The sequence below is a fragment of the Macaca fascicularis genome, chromosome 15 (assembly GCF_037993035.2).
Source record: "Macaca fascicularis isolate 582-1 chromosome 15, T2T-MFA8v1.1".
Classification (NCBI taxonomy): Eukaryota; Metazoa; Chordata; class Mammalia; order Primates; family Cercopithecidae; genus Macaca; species Macaca fascicularis.
Genome location: NC_088389.1, coordinates 16,266,020 through 16,287,742, shown reverse-complemented (window position 1 = coordinate 16,287,742; position 21,723 = coordinate 16,266,020). Strand labels below are relative to the sequence as shown.

General features: G+C 57.3%; 2 protein-coding genes across 27 annotated transcripts; one reads left to right on the top strand and one right to left on the bottom strand.

The window, feature by feature from the left end:
• Window positions 1-372: 372 nt before the first annotated feature.
• TTC16 (tetratricopeptide repeat domain 16) lies at window positions 373-16,866 on the top strand. Of its 24 annotated transcripts, none has more exons than XR_012424359.1 (15): window positions 373-470; window positions 1,152-1,324; window positions 1,642-1,732; window positions 1,938-2,081; window positions 4,711-4,811; window positions 4,900-5,029; window positions 8,026-8,240; window positions 8,998-9,242; window positions 9,637-9,778; window positions 11,173-11,338; window positions 11,903-12,045; window positions 12,203-12,434; window positions 13,996-14,090; window positions 14,862-14,949; window positions 15,949-16,866. XR_012424359.1 is itself a non-coding variant. In XM_045373826.3 (14 exons), the coding sequence occupies exons 1-14, from the start codon at window positions 453-455 to the stop codon at window positions 16,677-16,679; spliced, it is 2,619 nt and encodes an 872-aa protein (XP_045229761.2). In that variant the 5' UTR covers window positions 373-452; the 3' UTR covers window positions 16,680-16,866. The 24 variants fall into 24 exon arrangements, 8 of the variants coding, with proteins under 8 accessions (XP_045229761.2, XP_045229760.2, XP_065387032.1 ...); XR_012424353.1 differs by lacking the exon at window positions 13,996-14,090 and adding an exon at window positions 14,183-14,319 and having other exon boundaries at window positions 4,636-4,811; XR_012424355.1 differs by having other exon boundaries at window positions 4,636-4,811.
• On the bottom strand, window positions 16,799-20,540 carry TOR2A (torsin family 2 member A). 3 transcript variants are annotated; one of them, XM_005582164.4, is made up of 5 exons: window positions 20,366-20,540; window positions 19,583-19,848; window positions 18,660-18,835; window positions 17,844-17,971; window positions 16,799-17,559 (listed from the first exon to the last, which is right to left on the bottom strand). In XM_005582164.4, exons 1-5 carry the CDS (start codon window positions 20,514-20,516, stop codon window positions 17,315-17,317), a joined length of 966 nt encoding a protein of 321 aa, XP_005582221.2. In that variant the 5' UTR covers window positions 20,517-20,540; the 3' UTR covers window positions 16,799-17,314. The 3 variants fall into 3 exon arrangements, with proteins under 3 accessions (XP_005582221.2, XP_005582222.2, XP_065387053.1); XM_005582165.4 differs by lacking the exon at window positions 17,844-17,971; XM_065530981.1 differs by lacking the exon at window positions 19,583-19,848.
• Window positions 20,541-21,723: the final 1,183 nt, after the last annotated feature.

Below are 21,723 nucleotides of genomic sequence, written 5' to 3'. Positions count from 1 at the left end.
GTTGCCATTTGTTTGGCGTCGACCGCCAACGTCCAATCCGAGCCGGGCTGCATGGCCGCCATGCTTCTGAGGGGCGGAAGCGGCGAGGTGGTGGCAGAGTCAGGGAGCCCAGGCGCCTTCAGTGGCGCGGCGTCACTGTGTCCCTGCGGGGTTTGTGTGGGACGCTTGGAGCTCTTGCTTGACCTTCGGTTGGGAGGCGGAACCCTTGTTATGCTCCCGGCTATGGCCCTGCCTCGCGGCGAAAATCTGGCAAGTCCTTTCCCCGATGTAGGCCTCAACCTCCCCAGCTAATAAAAGTTTTCTACCTCCCTCCGGCTCAAAAAGCTTGGTTCCCGGGGGCGGGGCTAGAGGGGCGGGGCCCGTGGGCGTCCTGGTGATGGTGCCTAGCAACGTCAGGGCCGGGGCCGCGAGGTAGTTGGCAGAGGCCTCGGGGTCCTCCTGGAAGGGGCCTCATGACAGATTCGGACGAGGTGCGGGCTGGGGAGAAGACTAACGCAAAGGCAGAGGGCCAGGCGGAGAGACCGAGGCTGGGTTCGCAGGAAAGGGTGAAGGCCGGGAGGGGCAGGGGCAGCAGTCCGACTCAGGGAAGGCCCTGGCCACCATGCCAAGAACCAGGGATGTGAGAGATCCTTGTAAGGCTCGGCGGCTGCTTGGACAGAGGTTTCTGGCTTGGGTAGCTGGTGGGGAAGGTGACCTCACCAAGATGGGAGAGCCTGGGGCAGAAGTCAGGTGAGGTGCTCAGTGTGGCCTGCTGGAGTGAGGGTCCTGAAGGGTACCCAGGGGGCTGTAGGACCCCCAAGTCCTGAGACTTGGGACCGGGCCTGAGCTGGAGACATCAGAGCTTGGGGTGTCAGTAGCCGGAAGTGGGAGCTGGGAAGGCCTAGGGGGGAGAGCAGATGGTGTTGTAAGTGTGAGGACCCTGATCCCTGACCTTGACCACAGGAGAGGGAGAAGGGCAGGACTGGAGAGGGACAGGTTGGCGCGGCCCTAAGAGGAATGGGACTGGGAGTGCCACCGGACCCCCGAGTGGGAGTGCCTCCTTCCAGGCCTCATTTCTGCCTCTCCTCCCTCCCTGCAGAATGCTGGCGAGTGTGTCAGTGGGTGGGGGTCATCTCGGGGGCCTACTGCAGCTTACTGTCCTTCGGTTCTAGGATGCCCTGAAGGTTGACCAGGGCCCCTCACAGGACATCCCAAAGCCATGGGTGATTCCAGCCCCCAAAGGGATCCTGCAGCACATCTTTGGAACCAGCCAGGTGTTCCAAAGCATCTGTGACGTAAAGCCAAAGGTCACGGGGTTAACGGTGCCCCTCAAAGTCAGGGAGTAGTGAGTGACTACCTTGCTTTGGGGTCCCAGGTTCCTGCCTGACACAGCCATTCCCATACCGTGCAGCTTTGAACCACTTACTCTGTTCGGGCCTCAGTGAACTCAACTGTCTAATGGGGCTCTTCTACCTCAGTGGAAATGAGGCTGATGGCCTGGCTGGACTCCAGGAACACCAGCCTGCCCTCCCTGGGCTTCTGTCTACTCCTCCTGCCTCTCTACCCAGCTCCCTTGCCTCCCACAACCCCCACCCCAGCCCTATGCTCTGGGCTGGTCCACAGTCAGGGCCACCCCTCTGCGTGTCCCCACTTTCTCCACAGCTACTCCAGAGGCCAGCAGTGCTTGGAGCAGGCAGACTGGGAGACAGCTGTGCTGTTCTTCTCCCGCGCGCTCCACCTGGACCCACAGCTGGTGAGAGGCAGACCTGGGTGGGCACAGGCAGTTGCTGGAACATGCTTCCTCCCTCCCTGTTGCACCTGCCAGATCCCTCCTCTCAGGGCCACCAAGTCCCTGATGGGAATTGGGTGTCAACGCTCGGCGGGGGCGGAGACTTTCCCCTACCCTCCAGGGGCAGATGGTGGGGAGGATCCAGCAGCCTGGGTCCCCTCACCCTTAGGTGGACTTCTACGCCTTGCGGGCCGAGGCCTACCTCCAGCTCTGTGACTTCTCCTCGGCTGCCCAGAACCTGCGAAGGGCCTACTCCTTACAGCAGGACAACTGCAAGCACCTGGAGCGCCTCACCTTTGTGCTCTACCTACAGGTGCCTGGGGCTGCCCGGGCCCATGCAGGGCATGCACCTCACATCACTGGCTTTCCCTCCAGGGGCTCTCCTGGCTCCTGGGCCCAGCTCCGTCTCCTTGGATTCCTCCTTGTCCCTGTGTCTGGGTCCCTACCTGCTGCCCCTCTCACCTCCAAGGCTGGTTTACTGCCAAGGTTGAATCAAGTTTGGCAGCACTGTCCATTCGGGTTTCTGCCATAATGACAGTGTCCAATATGCTACCCATCAGCCACGTGGAACTGTTGAGCCCTTGACATGTGGCAAGTGTGACTAAAGAATTGAATTTTATATCTTATTTTTATTTTATTATTATTGTTGTTTTTGAGACGGAGTCTCGCTCTGTCGCTCAGGCTGGAGTGCAGTGGCACGATCTCGGCTCACTGCAACCTCTGCCTCCCGGGTTCAAGCAATTCTCCTGCCTCAGCCTCCTGAGTAGCTGGGACTACAGGCACATGCCACCATGCCTGTCTAATTTTTTGTATTTTAGTAGAGACGGGGTTTCACTTTGTTGCCCAGGCTGGTCTCAAACTCCTGGGCTCAGGCAATCTGCCCGCCTCGGCCTCCCAAAGTGCTAGGATTACAAATGTGAGCCACTATGCCCAGCCTCTTATTTTTATTTTAATTAATTTAAATGTGTATAGCCACACAAAGCAGTGGCTATTGTCTTGGATGAGATGGCACAGATCTAGAGTCCAGAGGCTCTAAGCACTAAAAAGCTCACAGTGACCCCCAAGTGTATTTCAAAGGAAAAACAATATTAAACTATAAAACACCAACAAAGGCCGGGCGCGGTGGCTCAAGCCTGTAATCCCAGCACTTTGGGAGGCCGAGACGGGCGGATCACGAGGTCAGGAGTTCGAGACCATCCTGGCTAACACGGTGAAACCCCGTCTCTACTAAAAAATACAAAAAACTAGCCGGGCGAGGTGGTGGGCGCCTGTAGTCCCGGCTACTCGGGAGGCTGAGGCAGGAGAATGGCGTAAAAACCCAGGAGGCGGAGCTTGCAGTGAGCTGAGATCCGGCCACTGCACTCCAGCCTGGGCGACAGAGCGAGACTCCGTCTCAAAAAAAAAAAAAAAAACAAAAAAACACCAACAAAGTGTTCCTTTTTTCCATTTTGATAATCTTGTTGTCTTTTTTTTTTTTGAGACGGAGTCTTGCTCTGTTTCTGAGGCTAGAGCGCAGTGGTGCAATCTCAGCTTACAACCTCCACCTCCCTTATTCAAATGATTCTCGTGCCTCAGCCTCCTGAGTAGCTAGGATTACAGATGTGCATCACCATGCTTGGCTAATTTTTCTACTTTTAATAGAGATGGGTTTTCGCCATGTTGGCCAGGCTGGTCTCCAACTCCTGACCTCAAGTGATCTGCCCGCCTCGGCTTCCCAAAGTGCTGGGATGACAGGTGTGAGCCAGTGCGCCTGGGCTTGATGTCTTTTGTTTATGTCAAAATATATTCAGTTCTTGGCCAGTCTGGGAGGCCGAGTAGGGCGGATCATGAGATCAAGAGTTTGAGGCCAGCCTGGCCAACATGGTGAAACCCTGTCTCTACTAAAAATACAAAAATTAGCTAGGCGTAGCACACGCCTGTAATCCCAGCTACTTGGGAGGCTGAGACAGGAGAATCTCTTGAAACCAGAAGGCAGAGGTTGGGATGAGCCGAGATCGTACCACTGTACTCCAGCCTGGGTGACAGAACAGGACACTGTCTCAAAAAAAAAAAAAAAAAAAAAAAAAATCTCTTCTTAAAAAGAAACATTTGGGGCCCTCAGACCATGTGCTGAATCTGTTGCGGGCCCGTGTCCTGCACGGCCACTTCCTGTGTGCCCTTATGCAAGTCACTCCGCCTCTCTGAGCCTCAGTTCCTTTATCTATAAGAGAAGCATGCTAGTGCCAGTGAGAAAACAAGTTGAAGTTCTTAGCACAGGGCTCAGCACCCAGGGCCCAGGGCCAGGCTACAGCATGTTCATGTTAGTTCTGTTGGTCTCTTCTGCCATCCGAGATTCTGTTTTTTGTTCGTTTGTTTGTTTTTTTGTTTGTTTTGAGATGGAGTCTCGCTCTGTCGCCCAGGCTGGAGGGCTGGGGCATGATCTCGGCTCACTGCAACCTCTGGTTCCCGGGTCCAAGCGATTCTCGTGCCTCAGCCTCCTGAGTAGCTGGGATTACAGGCACGCACTAACATGCCTAGCTGATTTTTGTATTTTTAGTAGAGACGGGGTTTCACCATGTTGGCCAGGCTGGCCTCAAACTCCTGGCCTCAAGTGATCCACCTGCCTCAGCCTCTCAGAGGGCTGGGATGGGATAACAGGCGTGAGCCACCGTGTCTGGCCCAGCCATCTGAGTTTTCTCCATTTCTCTTTGTTCCTGAATCTCTGTATTCCTGTCTCTTGCCAAGTGTGTATCTCTCACCAACTCTTGCTGTCTTTCCCCAGATCTGTATCTCTCTCCATCTCTGTCCCTGTGTCTCTGCCTCTTCAAGTCTCTCCCAGATCTAAAAGGCTCTATCCTTGTCTGTTGTATCTCTCCCTCCTGCCTCAGGGCTTTCGGCTGCCAACCAGGGGGTGCAGCGGGGCTGGGGTGGCAAGCAGAATTGACTGTCCCCTGTGTCCCCAGGGGCAATGCCTTTTTGAGCAGTGTGCCTTCCTGGATGCCCTGAATGTCTTCTCACATGCTGCCGAGCTCCAGCCTGAGAAAGCGTGCTTCCGTTACCGATGGTGAGTGCCCTTGCTGGACCCTTCTCCCAGCAGCGGCTTCCTGACGCCCCACCCGGGAACCAGAGCACTCTGTTCCCTCTGCCCTCAGCATGGCCTGTCTCCTGGCCCTCAAGCAGCATCCGGCCTGCCTCTCACTCATCACCGAGGAGCTGAAGCAGGACACCACCAACGCCGACGTCTACATCCTCCGGGCCAGACTCTACAACTTTCTCCAGAAGGTACAGTGGAGAAGGCGGGCAGGGGCGTGCCTCCCAACCTGGTGGTCATCAGTGTGCCCCAAGATTACAGGAGGAGGCAAGGCTATCAGCTAGCCCAGAAGCCCCATCCCACAGTGCCGTGGGTGCTGTCCTCCCTGGGAAGAGGCCCACACTGGCCTGGACCACTCAGCTACCACTTCAGGTCCTTGTTCCATTGTTGCTCAGCCCTGGCTCTGTGCCAGGCCTGTGCTGCACCCCAAGGGAAGCAAAAGATGAGAGATTCATATCATCCCTGTCCGGACGGAGCTCGCAGCCTGGGGGAGGTATCCCTGGGCAGATGAGTACACTACAAAGGATTTAGCCACAATCCTGTGAAGCCACACACGGGGACATCCAGGGCACCTAACATGAGTTAGCCCTTCTCCTTCCCCTTCCTCCTTCTTCCCTTCCTTCCTCCTCCCTCCTCCCTTCCCCCTTCCTCCCTCCTCCCTCCTCCATTCCTCTCTCTTCTCTTCCTCCCTCCTCCCTTCCTCCCTCCTCCCTCCTCCCTTCCTCCTTCCTCCCTCCTCCCTCTCTCCCTCCTCCCTTCCTTCCTTCCGCCTTCCTGCCTTCTGCCTTCCTCCCTTCCCCCCTCCTCCCTTCCTCCCTTCCCCCTCCCTTCCTCCCTCCTCCATTCCTCCCTCCTCCCTTCCCCCTTCCTCCCTTTCTCCCTCCTCCATTCCTCCCTCCTCCCTTCCTCCCTCCTCCCTTTCTCCCTCCTCCCTCCTCTATTCCTCCCTCCTCCATTCCTCCCTCCTCCCTTCCTTCCTTCCCCCTTTCTCCCTTCTACCTTCCTCCCTTCCCCCCTCCTCCCTTCCTCCCTTCCCCTTCCTCCCTTCCCCCTTCTTCCTTTTCTCCTCTCCTTCCTTCTCCTCTTCCTCTCGCTTCCTTTCTTTTTTCCTGTTTGCCTCAATGAATCACCCCTACCCCTGACCACCCGCACAACCTGGGCTGGGTACAGGGACAGACAGTACAGGGAACAGCTTGGGAGCAAGAGAAACTTGGGGTCACAAGGGAGGAGGTGGAGGGGGTGCTGGGCACCAAGGAGAGGAGGGCAGGGATGAGAAGTCTCCCCAGAGGCAGTGGGAGCCTTCATCAGGTGTCCCCAGGGCAGGGAGCTTTAGGAAGATCATTCCGGTATCCGCAAGGAGTGTGGGTCGGAGGGGAGGCCTGGAGGCAGGAGCCTGAGAAGGAGGCTGGGCGCCACTGCAGAGTTGGGTGAGGCTGAGGGAAAGGTGGTCATGAGGGCAGCAAGGAGGGGCAAGTCCCACAGCCCTTCAGAAGGCAGGGCTGGAGTCTGGCTTGGGGGTGGGCTTGAAGGAAACAGAAGGATCCAGAAGGGTTCTGGCTTGGCCTGGGTGGATGGGGAGCTGGGAAACTAGGATGGGGAGGAGCAGGTGGGCGGGGTGGGGTGGGTGCATCTCATTCTCCAGGTGGGGACATCCTGGGGGTGGCTGAAATGCCAGCCTGCATTGCAGGAGGGAGCGCAGTCCACCCTGGCAGCTCCTCCCTGTGCCTTGGGGCTGGGCTGTAGCGTCCCACAGGCGATTCAGTGGCATGAGACTAGTAATTTGTTTTGTTTTGTTTTGTTTTGTTGAGACAGAGTCTCACTCTGTCACCCAGGCTGGAGTGCAGTGGTGAGATCTCAGCTCACCACAACCTCTGCCGGGAGGTTCAAGCGATTCTCACACCTCAGCCTCCTGAGTAACTGGGATTACAGGCGCCTGCCCAGCTAATTTCTGTATTTTTAGGAAAGGCAGGGTTTCGCCAGGTGATTCCCCCTGCCTCAGCCTCCTGGGATTATAGGTGTGAGCCACCGCGCCTAGCTGAGAACTAGTAATTGATAATTATTGGTGACTGTTGCGATTTTAGCCCCTCCCATGTGTAGGCGTGTTCTCAGCACTTTGCCCCTGTTTAACTGTGAGGCTGCAGCAACCCTTTGGGATAGAGACACACTGTCCTCTTTTCACAGAGGATGAGCCACCCCCAGGTGACTTGCCCAAGGTCACACAGCCTGTTCCCAGTGGCACTGCCTGGAGCCCAAGGCTGCCTACTCCAAAGCCCTGCCCCTAGCTCCTGCCATTTCCCTCCCTCCCTCCACCCATGCCTGCCGTCCACTACACCCCGTTCGCCTGCCAGCCAGTCACCCCGCAGGGAACAGGGTGGTGTTGAACTGTCTGTTGCTGGGCTGAGCTTCGCCTTCCTCACCCACCCCTCCTCCCGGTGGAAGGGACTTGCTGGGGGAGGTTTCCGCTGTACCCAGACCAGAATCTGGGCTTGGCCAGAGTGGTCTTGGGCTCAAACGTCAGGGAGGGGAAGAGGGAGTGCAGGGGAGGGGAGGGAGGACACAACTGTCACAGTCAGGAGGTCACACGCTCCCCACACCTTGAGTGGGCTTCACAGAGGCCTGACAAGGAGGCAGCATCTGCAGAAACCACTGGGGTGGACCTGGCTCACGTGAGGTCACATCTGCAAAGGGCCAGCTGGCATGGGGCTTGGGATGGAATTTCCCCATGATGCTCCTTGTGTCCTTCAAGAGGTAGAAAGGGGCTGGGCATGGTGGCTCAACCCTGTAATCCTGGCACTTTGGGAGGCCAAGGTGGGTGGATCACCTAAGGTCAGGAGTTCGAGACCAGCCTGGCCAACATAGTGAAACCCCATCTCTACTGGAAAAAAAAAAAAAAATTAGCCAGGTGTGATGGCACGCACCTGTAGTCCCAGCTACTCGCGAGGCTGACGCGGGAAAATCTGTTGAACCTGGGAGGCAGAGGTTGCAGTGAGCCAAGACCACACCAATTGCACTCCAGCCTGGGTGACAGAGTGAGACTCCATCTCAAAAAAAAAAAAAAAAGCAGAAAAGGGTGGGACGTGGGGGGCATGGAGGAGGCATGGTGTGATGCCACCCTGCTGAAGAAAGGCCTCTAGGTCCCATGGCTCAGTTGACCTGTGCCCCTGATGCCACCCTTGGCCCCCTGCAGCCCCACCTCTGCTACCGGGATCTGCACGGCGCCTTGCTGTTGAATCCCAAGCATCCCCAGGCCAGGAAGCTGCTCCAGAAGATGGTGGCCCAGGCCCAGCAGGCGCGCCAAGACGCGGGGATCCTGGCCGTGCAGGGCAGGCTGCAGCACGCACTGCAGCGCATCAACTGTGCCATCGAGAACAACCCTCTGGACCCCAGTTTCTTCCTCTTCCGGTACTGCATGGGAAGGTGCTGGCCTTGGGTCCCAGGCCCTGCCCAGCCACAGACTTTCCGTGTGGTTTAAGGAGAGTCCCTGACCCTCTCTAGGCCTCAGTTTCCCCAGCTAGCCTCTAACAGTCTTTCCCTACTTCCTACTGGGTTAAGGCAGTACAGAGGTGGTCTCTTACAGCTGGAAGAGGGATGGCAACAAATGTCCCAGTTACCCCAGGAATCCTAGAGCCCCAGCCTGCTAAGCAGTTCACACTGGGCGCTGAGCCCAGCGTAGGCTTGAGTCTGGTCCCCAGGAACTTACCACATCCTGCTGCATTTCGGAGGGAGCGCCGCTGCCCTGGCAGCAGTGACTCCGGGCGGTTGTCCACCCAGTCAACCTCTCGCTATGCCAAGGGGCTGGGCTCAGTCTCCCACAAGTGATTCAGTGACATGAGAGGCCACTGTGATTTCGTGCCAATTAACCTCTCCAAACAGCGGTGGCAAAACACCTGTTTCTTGTACAAAATGTTTTAATGTAGAGACTGGCATACACCTGGCTCCCAAAAAGAAAGAGGGAGGGCATTTTTGCAAAAAATAAAATGATCAGTGCCTAGTGGGTTATCTGAGTAGCAGTCCAGAGCTGGCCCCATGGGACAAACCTAACAAATGAGGTGGGGATGGCCACTGCCTCCATGGGTCAGGAGGTCTGGCCACTCACCAGTCGGTGGGGGTGCACTGGCCCTCACGTCCCTCCTGCCGTCTGCCACACCGTCCCTCACAGGGGCACCATGTACCGACGGCTTCAGGAGTTTGATGGAGCAGTGGAGGACTTCCTGAAGGTGCTGGACATGGTGACCGAGGACCAGGAGGACATGGTGCGGCAGGCGCAGCGCCAGCTGTTGCTTACCTACAACGACTTTGCCGTGCACTGCTACAGGCAGGGTGCCTACCAGGAGGGCGTGCTGCTGCTGAACAAGGCCCTCCGGGACGAGCAGCAGGAGAAAGGGCTCTACATCAACCGAGGCGGTGCGCAGCGACCGGGGCGTTGGGGAGGGGATGCGGGGAGCCTCACCATCTTTAAGGCCCCCACTGGGCACTTGAGACCCCTGCGGGGGAAGGAGGAAGGGAGAGAGGAAGGAAGCGAGGGAAGAGGAAATGTAATAGTCTCAGTATCCCAGGAACACACTCTGGGAAATGGTACCTTAGACAGACTGGTTCCAGACTCCTTAAAATGCTCAAACAGGCGGCTGGGGAACAGTGCCCAGACGCCCAGAAAACTAGAGGGGACGGGGACCGTGACCGCCGATGGGGGTTATCAGCCACCAGTTTCAGGCCCTGGCCCCGGGGCTGGAGCCGACTGGGCTGGGCCTCCCAGGCACTGGGAGTTGCGGGTGCACTCACCCCCGCCTCCGGACCCTAGATTGCTTCTTCCAGCTGGGCAACCTGGCCTTTGCCGAGGCAGACTACCAGCAGGCGCTGGCGCTGAGCCCGCAGGACGAGGGCGCCAACACGCGCATGGGCCTGCTGCAGGAGAAGATGGGGTTCTGCGAGCAGAAGCACAGGTGCATGGGCTCCGGCCCCCACGGTGGGCGGGGCAGGCCCTAGGGCGGGGTGGGCAGGAAGCCAACTGCTGGGATCCCTGGGTCAATCAAGTTGCTTCTCTCAGGCCGGGCGCGGTGGCTCAAGCCTGTAATCCCAGCACTTTGGGAGGCTGAGACGGGCGGATCACAAGGTCAGGAGATCGAGACCATCCTGGCTAACACGGTGAAACCCCGTCTCTACTAAAAATACAAAAAACTAGCCGGGCGAGGTGGCGGGCGCCTGTAGTCCCAGCTACTCGGGAGGCTGAGGCAGGAGAATGGCGTGAACCCAGGAGGCGGAGCTTGCAGTGAGCTGAGAGCCGGCCACTGCACTCCAGCCTGGGCGACAGAGCGAGACTCTGTCTCAAAAAAAAAAAAAAAAAAAAAAGTTGCTTCTCTCCCCAGGGCATGGGCGCGGTCGTTCTCCCCTGTAATCCCCACACTTTGTGAGGCCGAGGCCTAGGCAGGTGGATTGCCCGAGGTTGGGAGTTTTGAGACCAATCTGGCCAATATGGTGAAACCCCATCTCTATTAAAAATACAAAAAAAATTAGCTGGGTGTGGTGGCATGCACCTGTAATCCCAGCTAGTTGGGAGGCTGAGGCGGGGGAATCCCTTGAGCCAGGGAGGCGGAGCTTGCAGTGAGCCAAGATTGTGCCACTGCACTCCAGCCTGGGCGACAGAGCAAGACTCCATCCCCACGCCCGCCCTCCCTCCCCCCCAAAAAAAGCTCCTCTCCCAGTTATGCTTCCTTTTTTTTTTTTTTTAAACGGAGTCTCGCTCTGTCACCCAGGCTGGAGTGCAATTGCACAATCTCAGCTCACTGCAACCTCCACCTCCTGGGTTCAAGCAATTCTCCTGCCTCAGCTTCCCAAGTAGCTGGGATTACAGGCGCCTGCCACCACACCCAGCTAATTTTTGTATTTTTAGTAGAGACGGGGTTTCACCATCCTGGCCAGGCTGGTCTCAAACTCCCCACCTCAGGTGATCGGCCTCCCAAAGTGCTGGGATTACAGGCGTGAGCCACCGCGCCCTCCCTATGCTGGTTTTCTTTGTAATATTTTTACTACTCAATAACTTGGAACTTAATCATAGTCAAATTAATATTTTCATTTTAGCTCATGGGTTTATGGCATTCTCAGAAAGGCCTTCCCTACCCCAAGATCATAAAAATATTCATTGATGGTGGAGTTTCACACTGGCATCTAAGTGTTGTCTCCATCAGGGACGTCGCTGGTGGAGAGAGAGGAGAGGGGCGTGGTGGGGGCAGCAGACCCAGCCTGGTTTCCGTCTAACTCCTCAGTGGGGCCCAGAAGCCACCCTTTTCCCCACAGATGGCCGAGCTCATGGCAGCTCGGAATCCACTGTGTCCTGCAGGCAGTTCCAGAAGGCAGAGGACCACTTCTCCACGGCCATCCGGCACAACCCCCAGAAGGCCCAGTACTACCTGTACCGGGCCAAGAGCCGGCAGCTGCTGCAGAACATTTTTGGGGCACGCCAGGATGTGGCCACTGTCCTGCTCCTCAACCCCAAGCAACCAAAGGTAGGTTCCTGCCACATCAGGAGTGTAGGCTCCGGAGTCATGCCTGGTGCATAAAGATACTCCTCGGCCCCCAAAGAAATCTGGTTTGATAACAATCATAAGGCCAGGCATGGTGGCTCACGCCTGTAATCCCAGCACTTTGGGAGCCAGAGGCAGGTGGATCACCTGAGGTCAGGAGTTTGAGACCCACCCAGCCATCATGGTGAAACCCCATCTCTACTAAAAATACAAAAATTAGCCAGGTGTGGTGGTGCACGGTTATAATTACAGCTACTCAGGAGGCTGAGTCATGAGAATTGCTTCAACCCAGGAGGCAGAGGTTGCAGGGAGGCAGAGGTAGCAGTGAGCCAAGATTGTGCCACAGCACTCCAGCCTGGGCGATAGAGTGAGACTCTGTCTCAAAAAACAAAACAAAACAAACAAGCAAACAAAAAACATTGCAAAACTCTTCCTTCTTCAGTCTTGGGAAGGGCCAAATCTGACTCTTCGGGATCAGGGCAGCATCAGGCTGTGTGCCCGCTGCTCTGGCCCTCACCTGGCTCTGGTCACCCCCTTTCATGGCAGCTGTCCCTGCTGATGACCAACCTCTTCCCGGGCATGTCTGTGGAGGAGGTGCTTAGCACCCAGATAGCCCACCTGGCCAGGCTGCAGCTGGAACGGATGGTGGAGGGCAGCCTGCAGGCTGGAGGCCCACAAGGCATTGTGGGGTAAGCCCTGGAGCAGGGGGTACAGGCCAGGGCTGGGGAATGGCTGTGGCTCTAGGCTCCTCTGGCTCCAACTGCATGCCAGGGCCATTGTCTAGTCCTTGGAGAGACCAGCATGGGCCAGGGAGACTGACAATGCCCGGGGGACATTGTTTGGCAGGATGCTTAAGCAGTGGGAGTTGGAGCGCCAGAAGGCCTTGGCCCTGCAGCGCTCATGGAAGCAGGGGGAGCCTTTGATTGAGACCTCCGAGAAGCTGCAGGCCACCCCTGAGATTCCGCAGGTAGAACCGGGAAGCTCAGAGGGACAGGCTGAGGCCCCCAAGGAGGAGGAAGAGAAGGAGGAGGAGGAACAGAAGGAGGAGAAGGAACAGAAGGAGGAGGAGAAAAAAGAGGTAAGTGGAACACATGCCAGGGCCCGAAGCCCTTGGGGTCTGGGGCAGAGCGTACCCCAGTCCAGGGCTGAAGGACGCAGGCCAGTGGAGTCTGGCTTCCAGGCCTGGCTCTGCACTCCCTCAGTTGTGTGATGGGCTGGGGACATCTTGCTATGAGATGGGGATGGTACCAGCAAGGGGTGCTCCTGAGGGAGGGTGTGTGGGGATGTGGGCCCTCACAGAGAGGAGTCACACCCCTGCTCATGGTCACTGTCACGAGTTCTACTGTATGCACTAGCCACTTGCCACTTGTGCCAGAATTTTTTGTTTTTGAGACGGAGTCTTGCTCTGTCACCCAGGCTGGAGTAGAGTGGCATGATCTCGGCTCACTGCAACCTCCACCTCCTGGGTTCAGGCAATTCTCATGCCTTAGCCTCCCAGGTAGCTGGGATTAACAGGTGTGTGCCACCACACCTGGCTAGTTTTTTGTATTTTTAGTATTTTTATCAGACTTAAGCGATCTGCACGCCTGGGCCTCCCAAAGTGCTGGGATTACAGGCATGAGCCACTGCGCCCGGCCCCCAGAATTTTCTTAATTCTTAAATTTGTTTCTGAAAACCTCTTATTGAATGTAACATAAATATAGGAAAGTGCACAAATCCTAAGTGCCAGTTTGATGAATTTTCACAACTGCATGACACCCATCATATCATTATCCAGATCGAGAAAGAACCCTTTCCCAGCTCCCAGAAGCCCACTGGGGCCCCCTTCGAGGCCCCTCCCGTAGCCCACCCTACCTACAAGGCTGTCCTGATTGCTAACGCCAAACATGAGTTTTTGTCTTTTCGTCACATAAATGGACAGCATGGTGAGCGTCACTCACGCTGCAGCAGGTGGCAGCAGCCTGCTCCCTGTCTCTGGTGCTGCAGAATATTCCATCCTTGACAATCCCACAGCGTGTTTCTCTGTTCTACTGCTGGTAGACATCAAGTACACTAATGTTCAAAGGAAACTTTACACAATTGAAGTACAGGAATACCAGCATCCCTTGCCATCAATAGAAAATGTGGCCGGGCGCGGTGGCTCATGCCTGTAATCCCAGCACTTTGGGCGGCCAAGATGGACAGATCGCTTGAGCCCAGGAGTTCAAGACTAGCCTGGGCAACATGGCAAAACCCTTGTCTCTACAAGAAAATACAAAAATTAGCCAGGCATGGTGATGTGTGCCTATAGTCCCAGCTACTTGGGAGGCTGAGGCAAGAGGATCTCTTGAGCCCCAGAGTCACTTGAGGCTGCGGTGAGCCGTAATCATAGCACTGCATTCCAGCCTAGGTGAGAGAGCAAGACCTTGTCTAAAGAAGAAAAGAAAAGAGGAAAGAAAACGCTAGCTCTTCAGTTTTCTCTTTTTTTTTTTTTTGAGACGGAGTCTCACTCTGTCTCACAGGCTGGAGTGCAGTGGTGCAATCTTGGCTCACTGCAAGCTCCACCTCCCAGGTTCACGCCATTCTCCTGCCCAAGCCTCCCAAGTAGCTGGGACTACAGGTACCCGCCACCACGCCCAGCTAATTTTTTGTATTTTTAGTAGAGACAGGGTTTCACCGCATTAGCCAGATGGTCTTGATCTCCTGACCTCGAGATCCACCCGCCTCGGCCTCCCAAAGTGCTGGGATTACAGGCGTGAGCCATCGCGCCCAGCAGCTCTTCAGTTTTCTAGCTCATGTTAGAATGAATATTAAAGTACACACCTTCCCTCTGTGTGCCCCCCGAAGTCAGAGGCTCCCTCCCCCAGGGAGATGTTGGGCTGAAGTGGATGGAGCCCAGAGCACAACTCCCAGCTGGCGCCGGGAGCACTATGGTGCACCTCGCTGTCTGCAGCCGTGAATGTGGGCAGAGACCTGCAGCCTAGGTAGGGTCTGGCTGTGGTGGCCAGCAGACCTGGATTCAAACTCGGCCTCTCTGCTCCTTGGCTGAGTGGCCCTGGGCAGGTTGCTTATGGGCTCTGAGCCTTAGTTTCCTGGTCGGTGAAATGGTCATTAGCAGCTCTCCCCATCCCTCCGTCCGCACTTGTATTGGGAGAATGGAAGGGGGTAAAGCCTAGAGAAGCAACTCAAGTCCTCCCTAAGCATTCCCCAGGGCACAGCCCTTTATAATTTACAGAAGCCTGTCCCACGCCTGAACTAATTTTCATTTTGCAGTTGAAAAAGCCAAGGCGCTAGCAGCCCCTTCAACACAACCGTCCTCATGGCACCATATGCCTGTCCAGCCTGGCCGCCCCGTTCCTGCCAGGCTTAGCCTCTGTGTGTCCCCACCCCACCCTAACCTGGCACCTTGAAGGACCTCCGAGCTCAGGAGAATGACCACCGAGCGGCCCAGGGCTGCTGGCCTTCTAGAGGCGCAGCTGCGTGGGCCTCCTGCCATCTGAACTACAAAGCCTGTTTCTTGCCATAGGAGAAGAAACCAAAGCTCACACCTAGCAAGGTGGCGTCCCTGTCCGAGAGCTACCTCGACCAGACCTCTTTAGCCTCCAGCATGAGCTGTAAGTCCCTGGGGCTCCCGCCAGGCCTCAGGAAGCTAAGGCAGCAGGGTGGTCAAAGGTCAGGGGTCAAAGACCGCTGGCCTAGGTGTGAGTTTGGCTCTGCTGCTGACAGCTGGGTGGCCTGGGGCGAGTGGCTCTACAGCGGGAGTAACACTCTTGCTGGGCCTGCCGAGGACTCAGCGGGCAGTGCCCAACACGGGCAGGGAGGCCGAGGCTTGCTCCAGGCCCTTCATGATAGCTGCTACTCTGCTCCCATCCCCTCCCAGCCCTGTCCCTGAAAAAAGCCCGCAAACCTTGTGCATGGCCAGGAGGCTTTTAGCCCCAGTTCCGTGGGGCCCCAGCCTGGAGGAGACAGAAGTGAAGAACGGAGAGGCTGCTCCTCAGAGGCCCCAGGGCGGGTGTGCGCAGTCCTCGGTGGGGAGGGGAGTGGCAGGGCCCAGGCCCCTTCTTCATTTCGTGCATCCAGCAAACCCACCGAGTGCCCTGGGCCAGGCCTGTGCTCAACACTGGGCACAGGGATGACTGGCATAGTCCTTGCCCTGGGACATGAGCTCTAAGCTCCAACAGGAAGAAGGCTCCCAGGTGACCCGACAGCCAGGAGACAGGGCAGACACAGTGCAGGGGAAGCTGGGGCTGTGGGTGCATTTAGCGCCTTTTAGTGGGGACAAGAATGGAAGGGCAGGAGGGTGCTAGGCAGGGGGATGCAGGGGCTCTGCTGGGGCTGTCTGCTGCAACAGGAGCAGAGGGTAGGGGCAGCCACAGAGCAGAGGCCTGGGACTGGGAGAAGGGGGCTCTTAGGCATCTCCCCCATCTCACAGCCCCACCCCTCAGGGTCTGGGGCGCTGGGGGGCTGGGCGGGGATGATCTGCAGGTCTTTCCCTTTGGCAATGTGAAGCCTCAGGGCCACAGGCCAGTATGAAATTGGGAAGCCCCTTTTCCCGGAGCTGTCCAGGGCAGGTGCGGCAGGCCTGATGGGTGCTCTTGGCACACCCTTCCCAGTCAGGACCACATGCACCTCAGAGACTGAGACGTCGGCTATCTGCCAGGAATACAGGAGCACCTCAGCCACCGCCATGACATTCTCTGACTCATCACTGCTGAAGACGCAATCCTCAGACTCTGGGAACAATAGGGAGGCATTGAGCCATGGTCCCAGAAAAATCAAGGACATCCAGGGCCAGAGGCAGAGCCTTAGCAAGACCCAGGCCACCCAGAGCCAGAGGCAGAACTTCAGCAAGACCAAGGCCGCCATACACAGGAGGAACTCCAGCAAGACCAAGGCCACCCAGGGCCAAGGGCGGCGCTCCAGCAAGACTGAGGCCACTCAGGGCCAGAGGCAGAGCTCCAGCGAGATCGAGACCTCCCAGGGCCCAAGGCAGGAGCCCAGCAAGACCAAGACCACCCGGAGCCCAAGGCAGAGGCCCCGAAAGGTCAAGGCTGCTCGTGGCCGCAGCTGGAGACCCAGCAAGCTTGATGCCACCCAGGGCCGAAGCAGGGGACTGCTCCGAAGTTCCACCAAGACTGAGGCTTTCTATGACTCAAACTGGAGCCTCAGCAAGACTGAGGATGTTCAAGGCCAGGGCCAGAGAACCAGCAAGGCTGAGGCTGCCCAGGGCAAGAGCCGGGGCATGAGCTCAACTTCCAGCAAGGCTGAGTCCACCTGGGGACCCAGCCCGAGTGTCAGCAAAACTGAGGTTGGTCAGGACCTCACCTACTACGAAGCTCTCTGAAGGGACCATCTAGCCCCTCACTTCTTGCTGGGGAGGGGAGCAGTTCTACTCACCCCCCAGCACTGGCACTGAGCCAGCTGCCTCCTTCCAGAGCAATTAAAAGTCTTAGCAAACAGTCCTCTGGTCCCATAGCTGAGTTTATTATACTTGTTCTCTTCTTTTACAAAATTAAAAACTTCTAAAACCAGGCCCAAGTGGCAACTTGAGTCCCTCCATTTATAGAAACTGAGAAGGCGCCACCTGGCTTGATGAAACGGACACAGGGTGTGGGGTGGAGGGGAGGGGGCATGGTGCCCGACCAAGGAGGCAAGGGGCAAGGGTGGCAGACTGAGGAGGGAGCGCCGCCACGAGCCACAGTCCCTGAGTTATAATTCACAGTAAGAAGGCTCAGGCTGCAGGGCGAGGTCAAGGCTCAGTGAGGTTCTGGGGTGGCCAGGGGTTTCCCTGGGGAAGGTGGCCAGGGCCAAGATGCTCTTGAGCCAGGTTAGAGGCCAGGGCCCTTCCCAGCCATCTGTCCCGTGGCCCAGCCGCCACTCCCTTCATCTCACTTGGTGCGCTGGGTTCCTGTGACAGAGGCCCCAGGCCTTTCCTGCATGGCCTGGCCATTAGAGGGGCCAAGGATACCACCCGGGGAGTCAGAGAAAGAAGGAGATTCGAGAGGCCACGGTCTTGCAGCCATTGGAGGAGAAGAGCTGCTCGTCCTCAGGGAAGAAGGTGGTGCTGTCCAGCACAGCCTGGACAACCTCATCCCTCGGCTCCAGGCCCAGCTGGGCCAGCTCGTTGAGCACGCAGTGCCGGACATGGTGCCGCTGCAGTGGGAGGAAGGGCACCACTGCGTCTAGGAGGCGCTCTTCCATGATGCCCGAGTGTGAGAAGCCATCTGCAGGAAGGGCAGGTGGGGGGGGGCCTTGTGCTTCACAAGAGGGGAGAAGCTGGCCCCCAACCCCCAGGGGCAGGACGGAAGATGCTGGCCTCAGTCCCCTCAGCCGCCTTCTGGGTGTAGGACTCAGGGCCTGTAAGGCTGACCCAAGGTCACAGAGCTGGGAGTGCCAAAGCCGGGCTCAGAACTAGCAGGTCAGTGGGCAAAGCATGAGACCCCGGGAAAGCCTGGCCCCTGGGCGTGGGGTGAAGCCGCCCGGGGGGGCACTGCTGAGCCAGACTCACGGTGTGGGTTATCCAGCACGGCGCGGGAGATGACTGGCTCCAGCTCCTGCAGGAGGATCTCCTCGCGGTCCCGGCGGCTGCGCCACGCCTCCAGTGCCACCTGGTTGATCTGCTCGCCACCCGTGTTGCTAAAACCATGGGGGACCCAGGCTGAGACTCAGACAAGGACTAGCGCAGGGCAGGATTGGACCCTCGCCTCCCCGCTGCCACCTGACAGGAGCACAGCCCGGTGCAGGGAGGAGCCAACCCCACTGAAAACGCTCCACTTCCCCCTCCATGGTGTCCATATCCACGGCCCCTGCAATTCACCTACACATGCCATGTACTTTACAGTTTACAAAACGCTTTTGGGTCCCTCAACTGACTTTCCCTCACTAAACTTCCAGGAAGATATCGGGGCATCATTATTGGCCCCGCTGTTCAGAAGCAGAGACAGAGGCTCAGAGAGGCGGAGCCATGCTGCCTGAGGAAACGCAGCAAGGATTCTGAGAGCTGGGACTAAAGGACAAGAACTCTGTTCCTGTTTTCCCCAGGCCTGTGTCCTCCTCACCACAAAAGAGGGAAAAGTTCTCGACCTGGCAGGGCTTCCACAAGGAAGTGGTGATCAAAAAGACTGAGCCCAGAATGGGCTGAGAGTGTCCAAAGGGAATCAACCAGGCGGAATGACAGTGTCATCTCTGAGAGGGTGGGGGGCACTGGGAAAGCCCAGCTAAGCCCACGGGGAATTGGATTCTGCTGGGAGCACAGGCCAAGGCTGCAGAGCTGAACCTCTGCGAAGTGGCCCCCCACCGTGCCCGCTGCAAAGCTGGGCCCCACCTGATGAAGATGAAGATGGCTTTGCGATAGTTGGTCCCATATACAACCCAGGAGGAGCCCAGGAAAGGCCGCAGGACTTCCATCAGGCCTGGGGGCATCTTGTCCATCTCATCGAAGAGGAAGAGGGAGCGGCCGCAGGCAGTGAGGTTCCCTTGGACCCAGCTCTTAAGATCCTTCTGTAGGGGAGAGACAGGAGTTCCAGGGGGGGCTGGAGAAACTCCCCCAACCCCAGACCTCTTCCCAAACCAAAAACTAACCTCCTTTCTAGGGAGATGTGGTCTCCCAGAGAGCACCAACCTCTTAGTGAGACTGATGGTGAAACTGTATCCCAGAGAGGGGCAGAGACTCGCCCAAAGCCACACAGCCGGTCAGCAGCAGAACAGGGACTCAAACCCAAGCCTCCCACTTCCCTGTTCAGGGCTCCTTGCATGACACCTGCTGCTTTCTATAAAAGAGGAAGGCTCCTTCCTGCTCCCTGAAACTACACAGCAGTGTTGACAGCTGAAACTGATCAGCCTGGAGGGTACCTTGCAATCAACAACAGTAGTAGTAAGAGCCAGTATTTCCCGATGCTTACTCTGAGCCACAAATTGGGGGGATTTCCAGCAAGACAACAGTGCAGATTATCTGACAAACATAGGTGCTCCATAAATAATATCTGCAATGATATAATCTCATGTCCCTCACAACAACCCTGGCAGGTAGGTACTGCCAGGTTCCTTACTGCCCCAAGGAATCAAAGTACTCCCTGCCAGGTAGAATGGCACCTTCCCAAGTTCTGTGCAGGATGGGTCCTGAGGGCTGGGGCTGCAGCCGGCTGTGTGGCCTGGAGCAGGTGACTCCCCTGTCTGGGCTCAGGACTTACTCCCTAGGGTGGCACCCCATGGTGAGGAGAACAGTGGTCAAGGACGCATCCAGCCTACCTTGTAGCGCTCGATGTGGCTGGGGTGGGGGAAGTGGATGACGGGAGAAAAGTGGTGCACGCGTGGGCTGCGGAGGCCGCCCTGGAAGAGGTAGTGCGCCAGCAGGGAGCTGACATAGGATTTGCCGGTGCCGGTCCAGCCGTGCAGGGAGAGGACCAGCGGCTTGGTGGGGGCAGGGTCGCGCACAAAGGCCTTCAGCGCCTTCACCACCAGCGCCTTGGCCAGATGCTGGCCGGCCAGGTGCTGAGCGAGGTCACACTCCAGACCTAGGGCCACAGGAGGATGGTGAGGACACATCCCACCAAGGCAGAGGTTCAAGGGGAACGTCATGTCTGGACTCCTGTGTCCTTACGTTTGTCCAAGCTGTCTATGCACATGGCACGGGGACCTTGGGGTCTGTGGCGGAAAAGAGCCACCTTCGGGCCTGATTCAGCTCGGCAGCGCCCCCACCAGGCGGTCATCTAGATTACACTCAACCCTAAATGCGAGCTGTCAACGAGGTCAGCCCCGGCCCCGCCCATCCCCAAGGCGCTCTTCTCCCTTGACGGCCAGGCCATTCCGGGGAGGCCCAAGATCTCCCCCAAAGGGCTCTGCTGGCTGAGGCCTCTCTCCAGGTTGGCAGGGCCTCCTGGACCTCAACGGGTACCCTCCACCCTCGCAAGTCTGCCGGCCCCGCCCCCGGGTCCCACCCTCTGAGTCCTCAGCGGCTCAGGCAGGGGCCAGCAGGGCTCCCAGCGCGCCCGCGTCCGCCCGCCCCTCGCTCCGGGCTCCCTGGCGCCTCACCCGGCAAGTCGGGCCGGAAGTCGCATTCGCAAAAGGCGCCCAAGTTGCAACGCAGGGAAGCCAGGTCCCAGGCGGCGGCCGCGGCCGAGACCAGCCCGAACAGCCCGAGGAGCGAGCCCCAGGGCCGGCAGCTGCGCGTCACAGCCGCCATCCGGGTGAGGCCCGAGCTCCGTGTGGAACAGCCAACTGCCTCGCCCGGGAACTGCAACTCCCGGCGTGCAGCGCTCCGCAGCAGCCACGCCCATCGCCTACAACTCCCGACACCCCTCTCCCCGTCTCCAAGGCAGGCCCCGTCTTTTCGCAGCAGGACCAGAAGGTGGCCTCCAGGGGGAACCCGCGAACCGTCCAATCCGGGACGGCGGGCCGCGTTTCCATGGCCACGGTAACTAGGGGACCATCGTAGTAACTCAGAAAGAATAAATAAAGGATTATGACCACAAAGGGCGACGTAACAATTACAGCAAAAACTTGTGCGGAACCTTACACCTTGCAAAGCGCCCTTCCCATGCTCCTTTTTTCTTTTATGTGACAAAAGTGCCCTTGCTAACAGTTTTTGGTGAGCACTTACTCTGTGCCATTAGTGCTAAATGTCTATATAACTTATAATATGGTAATAGTATCTGCTATCCAGAGAAATGGTGGTGTTTCAATGAGATAAAGGCACACAAATTGTTTGGCTCTGAAAGTGATCAATAAATGATTATCAACATTCCGTTGTGTATGAAACAGGACTTTCCCTCACCTAGCAGCAACTGTGGCCAAATGCTTGGCATCAGTTCTAGGAGATGGGTTTTGTTGTCCCCATGTTAATAAGGAGGCATTTGGGACCGAAGAGGTTAAGCCTTTTACTCAATGTCACACAGCTGGTAAACAATAGAACTAAACCCAAGTCTGGCTGCTGCCAGAGCCCTAGTGCGCGGTTGCATGTTATCAGCCTCTCTTGGTCAAAAGATTCAGAAGGCAAAGGACTCCAGACGTTTGAGGTTCAACGCACAGGCTTCCCAGGCCTCCAGCTTGGCCTGGATTCGTTTTGATCCCTGTTGCCCACCTCCCCCACCCACTGGAGTAAGGGAACCAAGACAACAGCCTTCATGGCCCACCTCAAAGACCCTGTCCCTACCAACCTCAACACAGTCACACACACACACACACACACACACACACACACACACACACACACACACACACACACCCCAAGGCTTCGGGGGCCAAATATCAAAGCCTGAAAAGAAAGAAGTAGTTGGGGCGGGTGCGGTGGCTCATGCCAATAATCCCAGCACTTTGGGAGGCCGAGGCGGACGAATCAACATGGCGAAACCCCGTCTCTACTAAAAATACAAAAATTAGCCGGGCTTGGT